The sequence below is a fragment of the Nerophis ophidion genome, unplaced genomic scaffold (genome assembly GCF_033978795.1).
Source record: "Nerophis ophidion isolate RoL-2023_Sa unplaced genomic scaffold, RoL_Noph_v1.0 HiC_scaffold_46, whole genome shotgun sequence".
In the NCBI taxonomy this organism is placed as follows: Eukaryota; Metazoa; Chordata; class Actinopteri; order Syngnathiformes; family Syngnathidae; genus Nerophis; species Nerophis ophidion.
In genome coordinates, this window is record NW_026906968.1 from 543,656 (window position 1) to 557,538 (window position 13,883).

General features: G+C 42.0%; 1 protein-coding gene across 1 annotated transcript; it reads left to right on the top strand.

The window, feature by feature from the left end:
- The first annotated feature begins 6,195 nt into the window (after nucleotides 1–6,195).
- LOC133546875 (gastrula zinc finger protein XlCGF57.1-like) lies at nucleotides 6,196–13,118 on the top strand. The gene is made up of 2 exons (XM_061892726.1): nucleotides 6,196–6,440; nucleotides 10,702–13,118. Exon 2 carries the CDS (start codon nucleotides 10,752–10,754, stop codon nucleotides 12,120–12,122), a length of 1,371 nt encoding a protein of 456 aa, XP_061748710.1. The 5' UTR covers nucleotides 6,196–6,440; nucleotides 10,702–10,751; the 3' UTR covers nucleotides 12,123–13,118.
- The last annotated feature ends 765 nt before the right edge of the window (nucleotides 13,119–13,883 follow it).

Sequence of the window (13,883 nt, forward strand, 5' to 3'; positions counted from 1 at the left end):
GGTTTTCAGGACATCCGCTGTGTCCAAGTTGAGCGGCTGCTCATCAGAGCGAGGGGTGTTTTTTCTCGCCGGAGTGATGGATTTTCTCGCCGGAGGGGTGTTAAGTGCCTCAAACCTTTCAAAGTAGTTGTTTAGGTCATTTAGGAAGCTGATACTGTTGTCACAGGGATGGGGGGCAGCTTTATAGTCCGTGATGACCTGTATGCCCTGCCACATTTGTCGAGTGTTCGTGGGGTTCTGGAAGAAGTCCTGCACTTTCTGACTGTGAGCACCTTTGCAACCTTAATGGCACGGTTCAGGTTAGCTCTGGCTGTTTTTACTGCTACCATGTCGCTAGACTTAAACGCCTTGTTCCGAGCCTTCAGCATTGCACGCAGTACCTCACTGTTCATCCATCCAGAGTTTCTCTACGGCCCGTGTGGGGATGTTCTTGATAATAATAATAATAATAATAATAATGGATTCAATTTATATCGCGCTTTTCTATTGTTAGATACTCAAAGCGCTCACAGAGAAGTGGGAAGCCATCATTCATTCACACCTGGTGGTGGTAAGCTACATCTGTAGCTGCCCTGGGGTAGACCAACGGAAGCGTGGCTGCCAATTTGCGCCTATGGCCCCTCCTACCACCACCAATCATTCATTCATCATTCATTCACCAGTGTGAGCGGCACCACGGGCAAGGGTGAAGTGTCCTGCCCAAGGACACAACGGCAGCGATTTGGATGTTAATAGGTGGGAAGCAAACCTGCAACCCCCAGGTTTCTGGCACGGCCGCTCTACCCACTACGCCATGCCGCCCCTAATCTGATCACACTGACATCCTCCATGCACTTCTGAATGTATGCGGACACAGACTTTGCATACTCCTCCACACATGTGTTATGATTATCGGTGACGGCTGCCTTGAACATGTCCCAGTCTGTGGTTCCGAAGCAGTCTTGTAATGCTTCCATTGCTCCCTCTGGCCAGGTCCTCACCTGCTTCACTGTAGCTTGCTTTCTGCTTGTATGCAGGAATTAGCATCACATATAGATGGTCTGAGGAGCCCAGGTGGGGGCGTGGTGCAGCTTTATACGCCTGTTTAATATTACTATAAACCAAGTCCAGCTTGCTTCCATCCCTGGTTGCAAAATTCACATATTGATGGAAATGAGGGAAAACTGTTTTCATGTAAACTTGATTAAAATCCCCTGCAACGATGAAAACTTCCTCTGGATGTGTAGTTTGCAGTTCATTGATGGAGCAGCACAAAGCGTTCAAAGCTTCTTTGTGTGAGCACTGGGGGGAATGTACACTGTTGTGAAGATCATAGCACTGAATTCCCGAGGTAAATAAAATGGCCTGCATTTTATAGTTAATATTTCTACATCGGGAGAGCAGTGACATGAGACGTTCTTCCCGTTGTTGCACCAGTTGTTATTGATGTATATACAAACACCACCGCCTCGGGATTTACCAGTGAGAGTGCTGCTCCTATCCGACCGAAACATAGTTAGCTCCTCGATGCTAACTGCCTCGCCCGGGACGAATGGTTTCAGCCACGTTTCTGTGAGAAATATGGCGCAGCAGTCTCTCATCTAGATAGATAAATAGATAGATAGATAGTACTTTATTGATTCCTTCAGGAGAGTTCCTTCAGGAAAATTAAAATTCCAGCAGCAGTGTATTGCATATGAATCCAGCGTCAGGTAGTCCAGTTTGTTCTCCAGTGAGCGGACATTTGAGAGCAGGATGGAAGGAAGCGGCGTTCTGTGAGGATTAGCCTTTAGCTTTGTTGTTAGCCCCGCTCGGCATCTCCGTTTCTGTTTCTGATCCCACCGCTTATGTCTCCTCTGTCTGCGGTCCCCTCTGGTACTAGGCTCCGCTGCCTCACAGGCCGCTGGATGTAGCCGGCGTAGTATTCCCAGGATAGCGAGGAGGTCCAACGTATACGCATCTTTCGGTCTAATACTGCCCGATCCATCCACATCCAAAATTGTCTGGCGGTCCTACGTTACTACGGAGTGTCCACGCTGGAAGCCAGCCATGAAATTCACAGAAATTACTGGTAGATTTGCCAAAATGTTCTATTACTACCAAGAGCCTCTGCAGCCGCAGCCGAGCAGGGCGCCGCCATCTTGAGACCAATATCTGGCTTGTATCTTCAGTAGGGATGTACATTTATAGATTTATGGATATGATACCCTAATCAATATTCCTTATCGATACCAGTATTTATCGGTACTCTTTTCGGTACTACATGTAATTTGTGGAAATAAAAAAGTGGAAAAGAGGCATTTTAAATAGCATTCCTATTTGCAGAAGAGGTTGAAGTCTTAAAGAAGTCAACTATGTGTGCAGTGCAAGGTGAAATGCAGTTATGTCATCTTCTTCTCAATAACACACACATCAAACTTTGGTTGCTTCCTTATTTGTCATTATTTAAAGCTGATTGTAATGTGTAGCAGCGGCAGCTGAACTCAATGTGACAACGTGTCATAGTTACCTCAGTCAGCTGGAATTAAAAATACAAATAGTTGTGTCGTTAGTCCAGAATCTTCACGGTCTTCATGGACCACATATTTAAAGGCCTACTGAAATGAGATTTTCTTATTTAAACGGCGATAGCAGGTCCATTCTATGTGTCATACTTGATCATTTCGCGATATTGCCATATTTTTGCTGAAAGGATTTAGTAGAGAACATCCACGATAAAGTTTGCAACTTTCGGTGCTAAGAGAAAAGCCCTGCCTCTACCGGAAGTCGCAGACGATGACGTCACAAGTGTGGGGGCTCCTCACATATTCACATTGATTTTAATGGGAGCCTCCAACAAAAAGTGCTATTCGGACAGGAGAAAACGACAATTTCCCCATTAATTTGAGCGCGGATGAAAGATTTGTGGTTGAAGATATTGAAAGCGACGGACTAGAAAAAAAAAAACGCGATTGCATTGGGACGGATTCTGATGTTTTTAGACACATTTACTAGGATAATTCTGGGAAATCCCTTATCTTTCTATTGTGTTGCTATTGTTTTAGTGAGTTAAATAGTACCTGATAGTCGGGGGTGTGTCTCCACGGGTGTCTTGACGCCAGTGTCTCAGAGGAGTTGACGGCAGCTTTATGGATGGCACAAGCTCAGCTTTTCTCCGGTAAGAAGCAACGTTTTAACCACAATTATCTCACCGAAACCTGGTGGTTGACATTCTGTTGTGATTCATGTTCTCTTGACCGCGCTCTGATCCATAGGAAAGTTTCACCTCCGGGAATTTTAAACAAGGAATCACCGTGTGTTTGTGTGGCTAAAGGCTAAAGCTTCCCAACTCCATCTTTCTACTTTGACTTCTCCAATATTAATTGAACAAATTACAAAAGATTCAGCAACACAGATCTCCAAAATACTGTGTAATTATGCCGTTAAAGCAGACGACTTTTAGCTGTGTGTGTGTGCAGCGCTCATACTTCCTATAAACCTGTGACGTCTTGCGTACACGTCATCATTACACAACGTTTTCAAGACGAAACTCCCTGGAAATTTAAAATTTCAATTTAGTAAACTAAAGCGGCCGTATTGGCATGTGTTGCAATGTTAATATTTCATCATTGATATATAAACTATCAGACTGCGTGGTCGCTAGTAGTGGCTTTCAGTAGGCCTTTAGGAACCAGTACTAAAAAAAAAAAAATGGTACTTGGTATACAGCTCTTATCTTCATCACTAAACCTTTGAAATATGCTGACATATGTGCTGCCAAAGGTAAATAAACAGTAGCCATATTGAATGTTTGCCTTCATTTGACCACGTGAGGTAAGGAGGACGGCCTCTAGGTCACATGGTTACACCCCAGCAATTACACTGTTGATGATTGATGAGCATTCATTTTTAAATGGTGGTGTTAAAAAGCAAACATATCTCCATCTTTAGTGATAAATGTGTCCCCCGGATGAACATGTGTCACAAACATTGTATTAGATGATATGTGGATGTTGTGCTTACTTGGACTGTGATGAAGCTGTGAGGACTCAGGTGGTTTGTCTTCATGCTCTTCAGTCTTCACAGAGACAACAGTCAGTGGAAACTTGCTGACATCAGCCTCCTCCTGCCCTACAGGACACTCTCCCTCCTGACTCATCCACACTTCCTCCTCTTCCTCTTTAATGTGGGGGGGCTGTGGATCCTCCTGCTGCTGAAGGGGACGTTCTTCTTGACGAGCGTTCATCTGTTGGACGTCCGCAAGACAACACAAACAAACTTCAGCTCAGATGTGTCAAATATTTTTTAGTCTATCAAAGATAATATTTTCCAAGTGGACTGACACCACTTTGTGGTGATGTTCTTCTACACATGGAATAATCATCAGTTATTGATTATTATGAATTGTGTCATTGATCCTATTTTCTGCATTTACATTAATTACTGATTAAAAAGTAACAACTTAAAGAAAACCTCCTGCTGGGATTTTAATACCGTCATGACTGCATGGAGTCAGTCTGCACGTACAAAAGTTTCATTGTGCTGCAGCATCAAGTGACGCCAACTGGCTCCTCCCACTACCAACCTACCAGCCAACCTTGACGTGCACCTCCAAAATAGTCCCACCTCACGTCAACGGTGACCAGGTCTACAGAGCTGTGGTCGGTTGGCTTTACTTTTACACGCAATATCCTCTCCTTGTTCTCCATTACCTCCCTGCTTGGCACTCAGCATCAAGGGTTGGAATTGGGGGTTAAATCACCAAAAATGATTCCCGGGCGCAGCACTGCTGCTGCTCACTGCTCCCCTCACCTCCCGGGGGGTGATCAAGGGGATGGGTCAAATGCAGAGGACACATTTCACCACACCTAGTGTGTGTGTGAAAATCATTGCTACTTTAACTTTCTTCTGCGAAAGCAACATTTTTAACCCAACAGAAAACAAACAGAAGTGCAGCGAAGCACGTGGAACAAGTGGCAGCGAGTATATATATATATATATACATTTATAAATATAAACAAATATTTAGAATATTTGGGTACCTCATGTTCCGATTACAAACAAAATATTGATGCAAATTCATTTTGTGTGCAGTATATTAAAGCTATTTTTTAATATTTAACATGTATTTAATAAATATTTGTTTTAGTCTGACTGAATAAGCATTAATCACTTACAATTGTGCAAATAGTGTATTCGTAATAACAAACATCAGTTGATTTAATTTCCATGATATGTCCACCAAATGCAGCTGAGATAGGCTCCAACACCCCCCCGCAACACCAAATAGGGACAAGCGGTAGAAAAATGGATGGATGGATGTTATCAAGGTAATAGAAGTGCGTGCAAACATCATTTGTATTTATTGCTAATAAAGTTGACACCAACATAAAGCAGACCACTGCAATAATACATTATATTACGCTGTCATTACAATAACAATAATATTTTTTTTCATCCTGTAAAGCATCTTTGAGTACACTGAAAAGCGCTATACCAAAAAAATGTATTATTATTATTATTATACCATGTGACTTATTCCAGACTTAAATTTCGAGACGTTCGTTTCTTTCTAGTAACAAATATTCAATGATGTTAAGCGTGACTGTAATATACAACAAAAATACTGTTAAAAGTATTAAATAAGTCAATATAATTCTTACATAGAACATATAAAATACACTCCTCAAAAAAAAAACGCTCGCATTTGCTACAAAGGCCTGCTAGCGGGCTAAAGCTAGCACGTTAGCTTCGAACAACATATGAGGTAAATAAGATAAATAATAAGAAAATATATCATGTATATTACCTCATAAGCCGCGTGTACAAGAGAGGAGTGGAATATATTCTTCCTATTGTTACACCAGCAACTCTTTTTTGTCTTCTGTGGCCGGGCGAAGGAAGTGTGCACCACTCACTATTGTCCCAGTGAAACACGTGTTTGAAGGAAGTGTGCACCACTCACTATTGTCCCAGTGAAACACGTGTTTGAAGGAAGTGTGCACCACTCACTATTGTCCCAGTGAAACACGTGTTTGAAGGAAGTGTGCACCACTCACTATTGTCCCAGTGAAACACGTGTTTGAAGGAAGTGTGCACCACTCACTATTGTCCCAGTGAAACACGTGTTTGAAGGAAGTGTGCACCACTCACTATTGTCCCAGTGAAACACGTGTTTGGCCAACAATCGTTCCGCCGTTGACAACCCCTTGATGACGTCACACAGGAGGAAGAACAAAACAAGATGGCGTCTGGCGGAGAATACGTTGTTTTGGTTATTATGGTTTCTAGGTCTTAATTACAACGTACATGTGCACATGTGTGTCGTTTAACAGAGTAAACGTCCTTATTAATTATTTGTATGCGGATACATTAGTCTGAGTGCACTTTGACGTGCTAGCCTAGCCTGCTGGTTAGCTTAGCTTGTTAGCTGCTAACAAAGAGAGGCGGAAGTGATCGAAACATCAAAGCAGAGATCCAATGTAAGTGTAAAGTGTTTTTATTGTGTGAACATGTCTACATTACAAATGATGTGAGTGTTGCTGAATCAGCGACTAATGCTGCTGTTGAAGAAATGTTTGTGATGTTAGAAAAAAAACAAAAAAACGATAGCAGAGTACAAGGAGGAATTTTGTCCAACAAAAGAGGAGAAGGAGCGACAACATCAACTACTGGACGCTGTTTTCAAGAAACATCAAGTTGTGTTACACATCCAGCCTTCCATCCATCTTCTTCTGCTTATCTGAGGTCGGGTCGCGGGGGCAGCAGCCTAAGCAGGGAACCCCAGACTTTCCTCTCCCCAGCCACTTCATCCAGCTCTTCCCGGGGGATCCCAAGGCGTTCCCAGGCCAGCCAGGAGACATAGTCTATTCAACGTGTCCTGGGTCTTCCCCGTTGCCTCCTACCGGTCGGACGTGCCCTAAACACCTCCCTAGGGAGGCGTTCGGGTGGCATCCTGACCAGATGCCTGAACCACCTTATCTGGCTGTTCTCGATGTGGAGGAGCAGCGGCTTTACTTTGAGTTCCTCCCAGATGACAGAGCTTCTCACCCTATCTCTAAGGGAGAGACCCGCCACACGGCAGAGGAAACTCATTTAAAATAGAATAGACTTGATTGTCATTATATTTGCGTATAACAAGATCAAAGACTCCAACTAAAGGTGCGGTAGTGGGAACAAATATAGGGTCAAATAAATAACACAAGAGCTAATAAGGGAAAACTAACACTTGAAATAAACAGACCGCTTCGGACACTTGTACTAGTGATCTTATCCTTTCGGTCATGACCCAAAGCTCATGACCATAGGTGAGGATGGGAACGTAGATCGACCGGTAAATTGAGAGCTTTGCCTTCCGGCTCAGCTCCTTCTTCACCACAACGGATCGATACAGCGTCCACATTACTGAAGACGCCGCACCGATCCGCCTGTCGATCTCACGATCCACTCTTCCCTCGCTTGTGAACAAGACTCCAAGGTACTTGAACTCCTCCACTTGGGGCAGGGTCTCCTCCCCAACCCGGAGATGACACCCCACCCTTTTCTGTACGAGAACCTTGAACTCGGATTTGGAGGTGCTGATTCTCATCCCAGTCGCTTCACACTCTGTTGCAAACCAATCCAGTTAGAGCTAAAGTTCCTGGCCAGATGAAGAGACCTAATCGTGCAGCCACCAAACCGGATCCCCTCAACGCCTTGACTGCGCCTAGAAATTCTGTCCATAAAAGTTATGAACAGAATCGGCGCTTTGGCGGAGTCCAACCCTCACTGGAAAAGTGTCCGACTTACTGCCGGCAATGCGGACCAAGTTCTGACACTGATTGTACAGGGAGCGGACCGCCACAATCAGACAGTCCGATACCCCATACTCCCTGAGCACTCCCCACAGGACTTGCCGAGGGACACGGTTGAATGCCTTCTCCAAGCCCACAAAACACATGTAGACTGGTTGGGCAAACTCCCATGCACCCTCAAGAACCCTGCCCAGAGTATAGACCTGGTCCACAGTTCCACGGCCAGGATGAAAACCACACTGTTCCTCCTAAATCTGAGGTTCGACTGTCTGACTTAGGCTCCTCTCCAGTACTTCTGAATGGACCTTCCCGGGAAGGCTGAGGATGCTTCTACATATTGACACAAATATATAAAAAACACTAACCTTGTGACGGATGCTTTTGCAATTGTTCTATTTGATCTTTCCCAACACCTGGTGGCCACAATAATTCATGAAGTCAAGCTCATGGCACAGAATGTTGGCTAACGCAGACTTGTTTGTTACTGGATACTTTCTATCAGACTTCTGTTTTGGAGACTTTGTGTACGTATTAAGCAACTATAATTATTTGATATGCTTAAAAGTGCTGTTTTAGCTTAGCTGTTGTGTAGCTGCTCGCTCCTTGTAGCTTACAGCAGGTGTGTCCAAAGTGCAGCCCATAACTATGTTTTTAATTGACAACGGGGAGTTTTGAAAATGTGGTATTTGCGTGTCGGTCCAATCAGCGGCAGTTACGCCCTATTTCATCATTGGACCTAAGTCTTTGGCTTGGTAGGCGGGTACGAGGCTACCAAGCCAGGTGGTACGAGCACGAGCACGGAGGTGCCTTTGTAGTGGTGTCGCAGCTCGGTGGTCGTGCCGTCAGGTAACACCAGGAAGGTTCCTTCTGTGCGATATTGACTGGTGCTTTTTTTCTCCCTGGACTCTGACTTCATATCTGGTGTTGTCCTTCAGACCTCGGCCAAGAAGCCACGTAAACAGTGTGAAGAATGTGGGCGATAAGAGTGTGTGTGCGTGGGCATGAACTTGCACCCACTTTCAACTGGAACTCAGGACATATGATTAGTTGCACGGCCTATTCTAATCTATATTAAACAGCGTCCGGGGCTTGCGTCCACTGCGGGGGTGCGTCATCGCTCTCTCGGTGTGGGTCGTTGTGCTCTTTGTCTGCTGGCCGTTGTTTCCTCCTTCGTGCTGCTCCCCCGCTCGTTCCTCCCTCGCCCTTTTTGTACTCTAGCAGCAGATAGACAGATTGTAAGCAGGTGTGTAATATACGCACCTGGCTCAGATTGCCGCTGCAGTGTCGCTTCGCGTGTGTCATGCCTCTCCTCGCCGCCGCATGCCCCGCCTCCTGGCCTCCAGGTGGGCCCGCGCTGCTGCTTTCCGCCCATTGTCGGCCCGTCGGCTGTGTCCCTCCACACATACAATGTCTGCTTTCACTGGGATGCCGACTGATGGGATGTTCATATCTTCCCGTTTAGATGAAGAATTAATCATCGCAAACGGTTAAAAAGGGTGGGTGCAAAAGAGCATATTACTTAATCTTTCTAGCCATCTCCAGGTCTAAGTTGGATGTCAGTGTTGACCAAGTTCTCGGTTTATGTCCACAACCTTCTACTACATAAGTGAGAAGCATGATTTATATTCTAGAATTAGCTTTCACCATCTTAGAGGTGAGGAAGCAGCTCAGTATGTCAATATAGCAGCATAAGCTAGTTACTTCTGTGATCAATGCGCCGCTAAAAGTAGGTCCTTAGTGTTAGCGCTTATAATAACAATATCACTAATACTTGGTTAATATTCAGGTCACAAAATGTAAATGGTGTATTGTTGGCAATTTTTTTGGAGGACTTTGTGGGTCAAATAGAGGAGCTCCCATTGACTCCAATGTTAGCTGATTTTTGCTCACGTTTATTTAATAATTAAATTTATAAAAGTTTAAAACATATGTCTTACATAAGGATTGTGAATGATAGGCAACATTTAAAAAAGTGCAGTTTCCTTTGAATTTGTCAGATAAGTAAACAGTCGTTCAAATTAAATATGTAAAACAATTGAGGTTGTTTATAGATATTATCCACTATGAAGTTACAGTCAAACTAAGCACACAAGGGAAAGTACATTCATATACACATGAAGTACACACATGTGTAAGAATCATGTTAACCACCAAAATATTGTCTTGTTCTCCTAAAGCCAATATCGAGTATCCTTTGGTGAGCTGACCGTATCGTCACACCCTTAGTTGAAAACACACCATCCCCATGACATGACACTTCCATGTGATGTAGAACAATAGTCCCACATTTTAAACATACACACACATCTGAAGAATATTAAAAAATATATTTGGTGGGCCAAACAAAATGATTCGACGAACTAATGTTTGGTATGGGCGATATGACCTCAAATCTATATCCTAATAACAATATATGTCACGATATATAATTTGGTGTATAATTGATACTAGAAGAATTTTAAAGCGGGTTACAAAAGCTCCTAATTTGGCAGCTGACATATGCAGTAACATATTGTATCATTTATAATTGTATTATTTTGTTGAAAAAAATATTTTTAATGTACTTGTTTATTTACTGTTAATATCTGGTTACTTTATTTGAGAAAATAATACTGGAAATGATGTAATATTTTACTGCATATTTCAACAACTAAATTAGGAGCCTGTGTAGCCTGTTTTAAAATGGTTCTGTTAGTAATTCAATATGAAATAATATATCGTAAAATCAATTTTAAACCAAATCGTTTATCCATAGTAAAAAGTCCTGTTGTTCTAGTTGGTTTTTATTTTCCTGTGAAAAATGTTGTAAAGAGTAACGTGTTTGTGCATCACTGAGATTTCAAGACAGTTGATACAATAACTTGTTTTTCCTAAGTGCATGTCAAAGTACTTAATGCATTATGTGACTGAGCAGATATGGATGTTTCTCAAACTTGTGTTTGTCTTGCAGACGTCTGTGAAGAACATCTTCACCCTGAGCAACAGAAGTGGAGCTTCAGGATGCAGACGGAGGAGCCACAGCACAACCTCATTAAGCAGGAAAAGGAATACCCACTGATCCCCCATTTTAAAAATGAAGAGGAACACCCACTAATCCCCCATTTTAAAGAGGAAGAGGAGGACCCACTGACACCCCATTTTAAAAAGGAAGCAGTGGATCCACAGACCCCTCACATTAAGGCGGAAGAGGAATACCTACTGATCCCCCATTTCAAAAATGAAGAGGAACACCAATGGCTACCCTTTTTTAAAGAGGAGATGGAGGAACCACTGACACCACATTTTAAAAAGGAAGCGGTGGATCCACTGAGCCCTCACATTAAGGCGGAAGAGGAGGACCCACTGACCCCTCACATTAAAGAGGAAGAGGAGGAACACAGCATCAGTCAGCAGGGAGAGCATCTTGAAGGACTGGAGGAGGTTGATGTCACCAAGATGCCAGTGACTGGTGTCCCTGTGAAGAGTGAAGATGATGAGGTGAAAGGTGAAAGTGAGGAGAGGGGAGGGGGGGAGCCTCCAAGCAGCAGCTCAACACAACACATGACAACAGAAGCTGATGGAGACCACTGTGGAGGATCACAAGCAGACAAGCTCTTAGCTCCACTATCAGATAGTGAGGACACAACGTCACACTCTCCTGACACTGATGATGAAGACTCTAAAGATGATAAGACATGTCACACTGACAACACTCACTTCACATCTTCTCACTCTCACAAAACTTTTAAATACCAAAGTCGTCTGAAAGAACACATGAGAAGACACACTGGAGAAAGACATTTTTTGTGTTCAATCTGCGGTAAAGATTTTACTCAAAGATACATTTTGAAAATACACATGAGAATACACACTGGAGAAAAACCTTTTTCCTGCTCAGAATGTGGTAAAAGTTTTGGAAAAAATCAAAGTTTAAAAGTACACATGAGAACACACACAGGAGAAAAACCGTTTTCCTGCTCAGAATGTGGTAAAAGTTTTGTAAGAAATGAACGTTTAAATGTACACATGAGATCACACACTGGAGAAAAACCTTTTTCATGTTCAATCTGCGGTAAAGATTTTACTCGAAGGGACCATTTCAAAAAACACATGAGAATACACACTGGAGAACAACCTTTTTCATGTTCAATCTGCGGTAAATATTTTGCTCGAAAGAACTACTTGAAAATACACATGAGTACACACACTGGTGAAAAACCTTATACTTGTTCAGTATGTTGTAGAAGTTTTATACAAAGTATGCATTTGAAAAGACACATGAGAATACACACTGGAGAAAAACCTTTTTCATGTTCAATCTGCAGTAAAGATTTTACTCAAATGCACCATTTCAAAGCACACATGACAAGACACACTGCAGACAAACCTTAAACATGTTCAGTGTGTTGTAAAAGTTGTATACAAAGTCCGTATTTTGAATAGACTCATGAGAAGACACCCAGGAGAGAAAGTGTTGAGTTGCAGTGTGTGTGGTGAAAGATTGTCTTCTAAGTAGCAGTGTAAGAAACACAAGTGTGCTGGTGAGAACAGCAGCAGCAAATGAAACTGCAGGATTTGAAATAAACTGTCAAATCTTAACTTCGACTTTGTAACAACATCAGCACATAGATTCTAACATTTATAGATTAGATATTTCAGATTATTGCTTTTTTCAGTCAAGTACATGTTTTAATATACAACATTGTGTACTTTTATTTAAAAATGAACACAACACTTTGACTGTAATGGTGAGAATAAACAGGACAAAACATGTTACGAATACTTTTTATGTGTATAGAGATATTCAGAAATCATGTTTGATTTTTAATGATGTTGTAGAGTAACTCCTTTAAATGATGTACATATTTGTTTTACATGTGTTCATACCTTTGCTTTTGAATACACATAAATCCCTCTTAATTCAAATTTAGTGGTTCACACTTGAAACATCTTCTGGACCACTTCTGGAAGCATATTATTATTTACTTTATACATCATTTAAACAGTTGTCTTTTATACAAGATCATTTACTTTTAAAATCTGTGACTTCATGAATCATTTGTTGGCTCTCAATAATCCATTCTTTTAATTATCTTTATTACTCTCCTTTGTAATATGAATATTGTTTTATATGTATGTCCCCTTTATGCAATATGTAGATTACAGAAAATGGCAACATTATATGTGGAAGGTTATGAAGGATAGTTTTGTTTTTAATAATCTACATTTCTTATTTTTTTTAAAAACTACACGACAATTTAAAAAAAAAAGTTGTTTATGATTTTGTTCCCCCTTTTTTAGAATCCCTCAAACATTATCAATTTCAGAAAACATGGGGAAGTTTGGATTGTTAGGGAAAAGTCAATAAAAGTCAATCCATCCATTGTTTCTACCGCTTGTCCCTTTCATTTTTTATGTATAGCATTTAATCACAAACTTGTCCGCCAAAGGGTGTTGTGTTTTGGAGAAACTCCTTCTGTCAGAGTGCTGTTCAACACTGCAAAGAGGAACCCAAGGATGTGCAGGACGCTGAGTAAAACACATTTTTTACTGCGGAAATCTACTCACAAAAACAATCCAAACAGTAGGAAACAAAAAGCGACGGTGCGAAAGAGAGAAGACAAAATGTGTATTGTGGAAAAAATAACAAAAGCTACTTCTATACACAAATAAAGTCAACTTGGTTTGAAGTTACAAGACGTGCACACTACAAAACAACACCAAGATGGATGGCACTGGGAATGGCCAAGGTAGCAAAATACTCAAAGCATAGAATCAACTGGCATGATGTGGAATCGCTGAGTGCCATCCAGCTGTCAAGGTGCTGCTTAAGTAGCACCAGGGTCAATTGGAAGCAGCTGTGCACGTCCCACAACTCCGCCCACAAAGGCAACACAGGAACTCTAGGAGGAAGGAGAAATGTAAGAACAAGATCAACTGCACTAAAAGAGGAAAACTGACAATACAAACCACTAGGTGGCAGCAGGTGGTGACAACTTCCCTCAAATTAAATTTGGGAAAAAATGGACTGAGCATAAGAGATAAATCATCACAAATGAAGTTAAATCATTCAAAAGTTTACCTTTGTAATTCATTTCTATCCAAATAAATCCAGGATGGTTCTCCAGAATGTTCCATTCGAGAATGCTGTCA

Coding starts and splice junctions, on each gene's coding strand:
- LOC133546875 (XM_061892726.1), top strand. CDS start 10,752: ATGCAGACGGAGGAGCCACAGCACAACCTCATTAAGCAGGAAAAGGAA.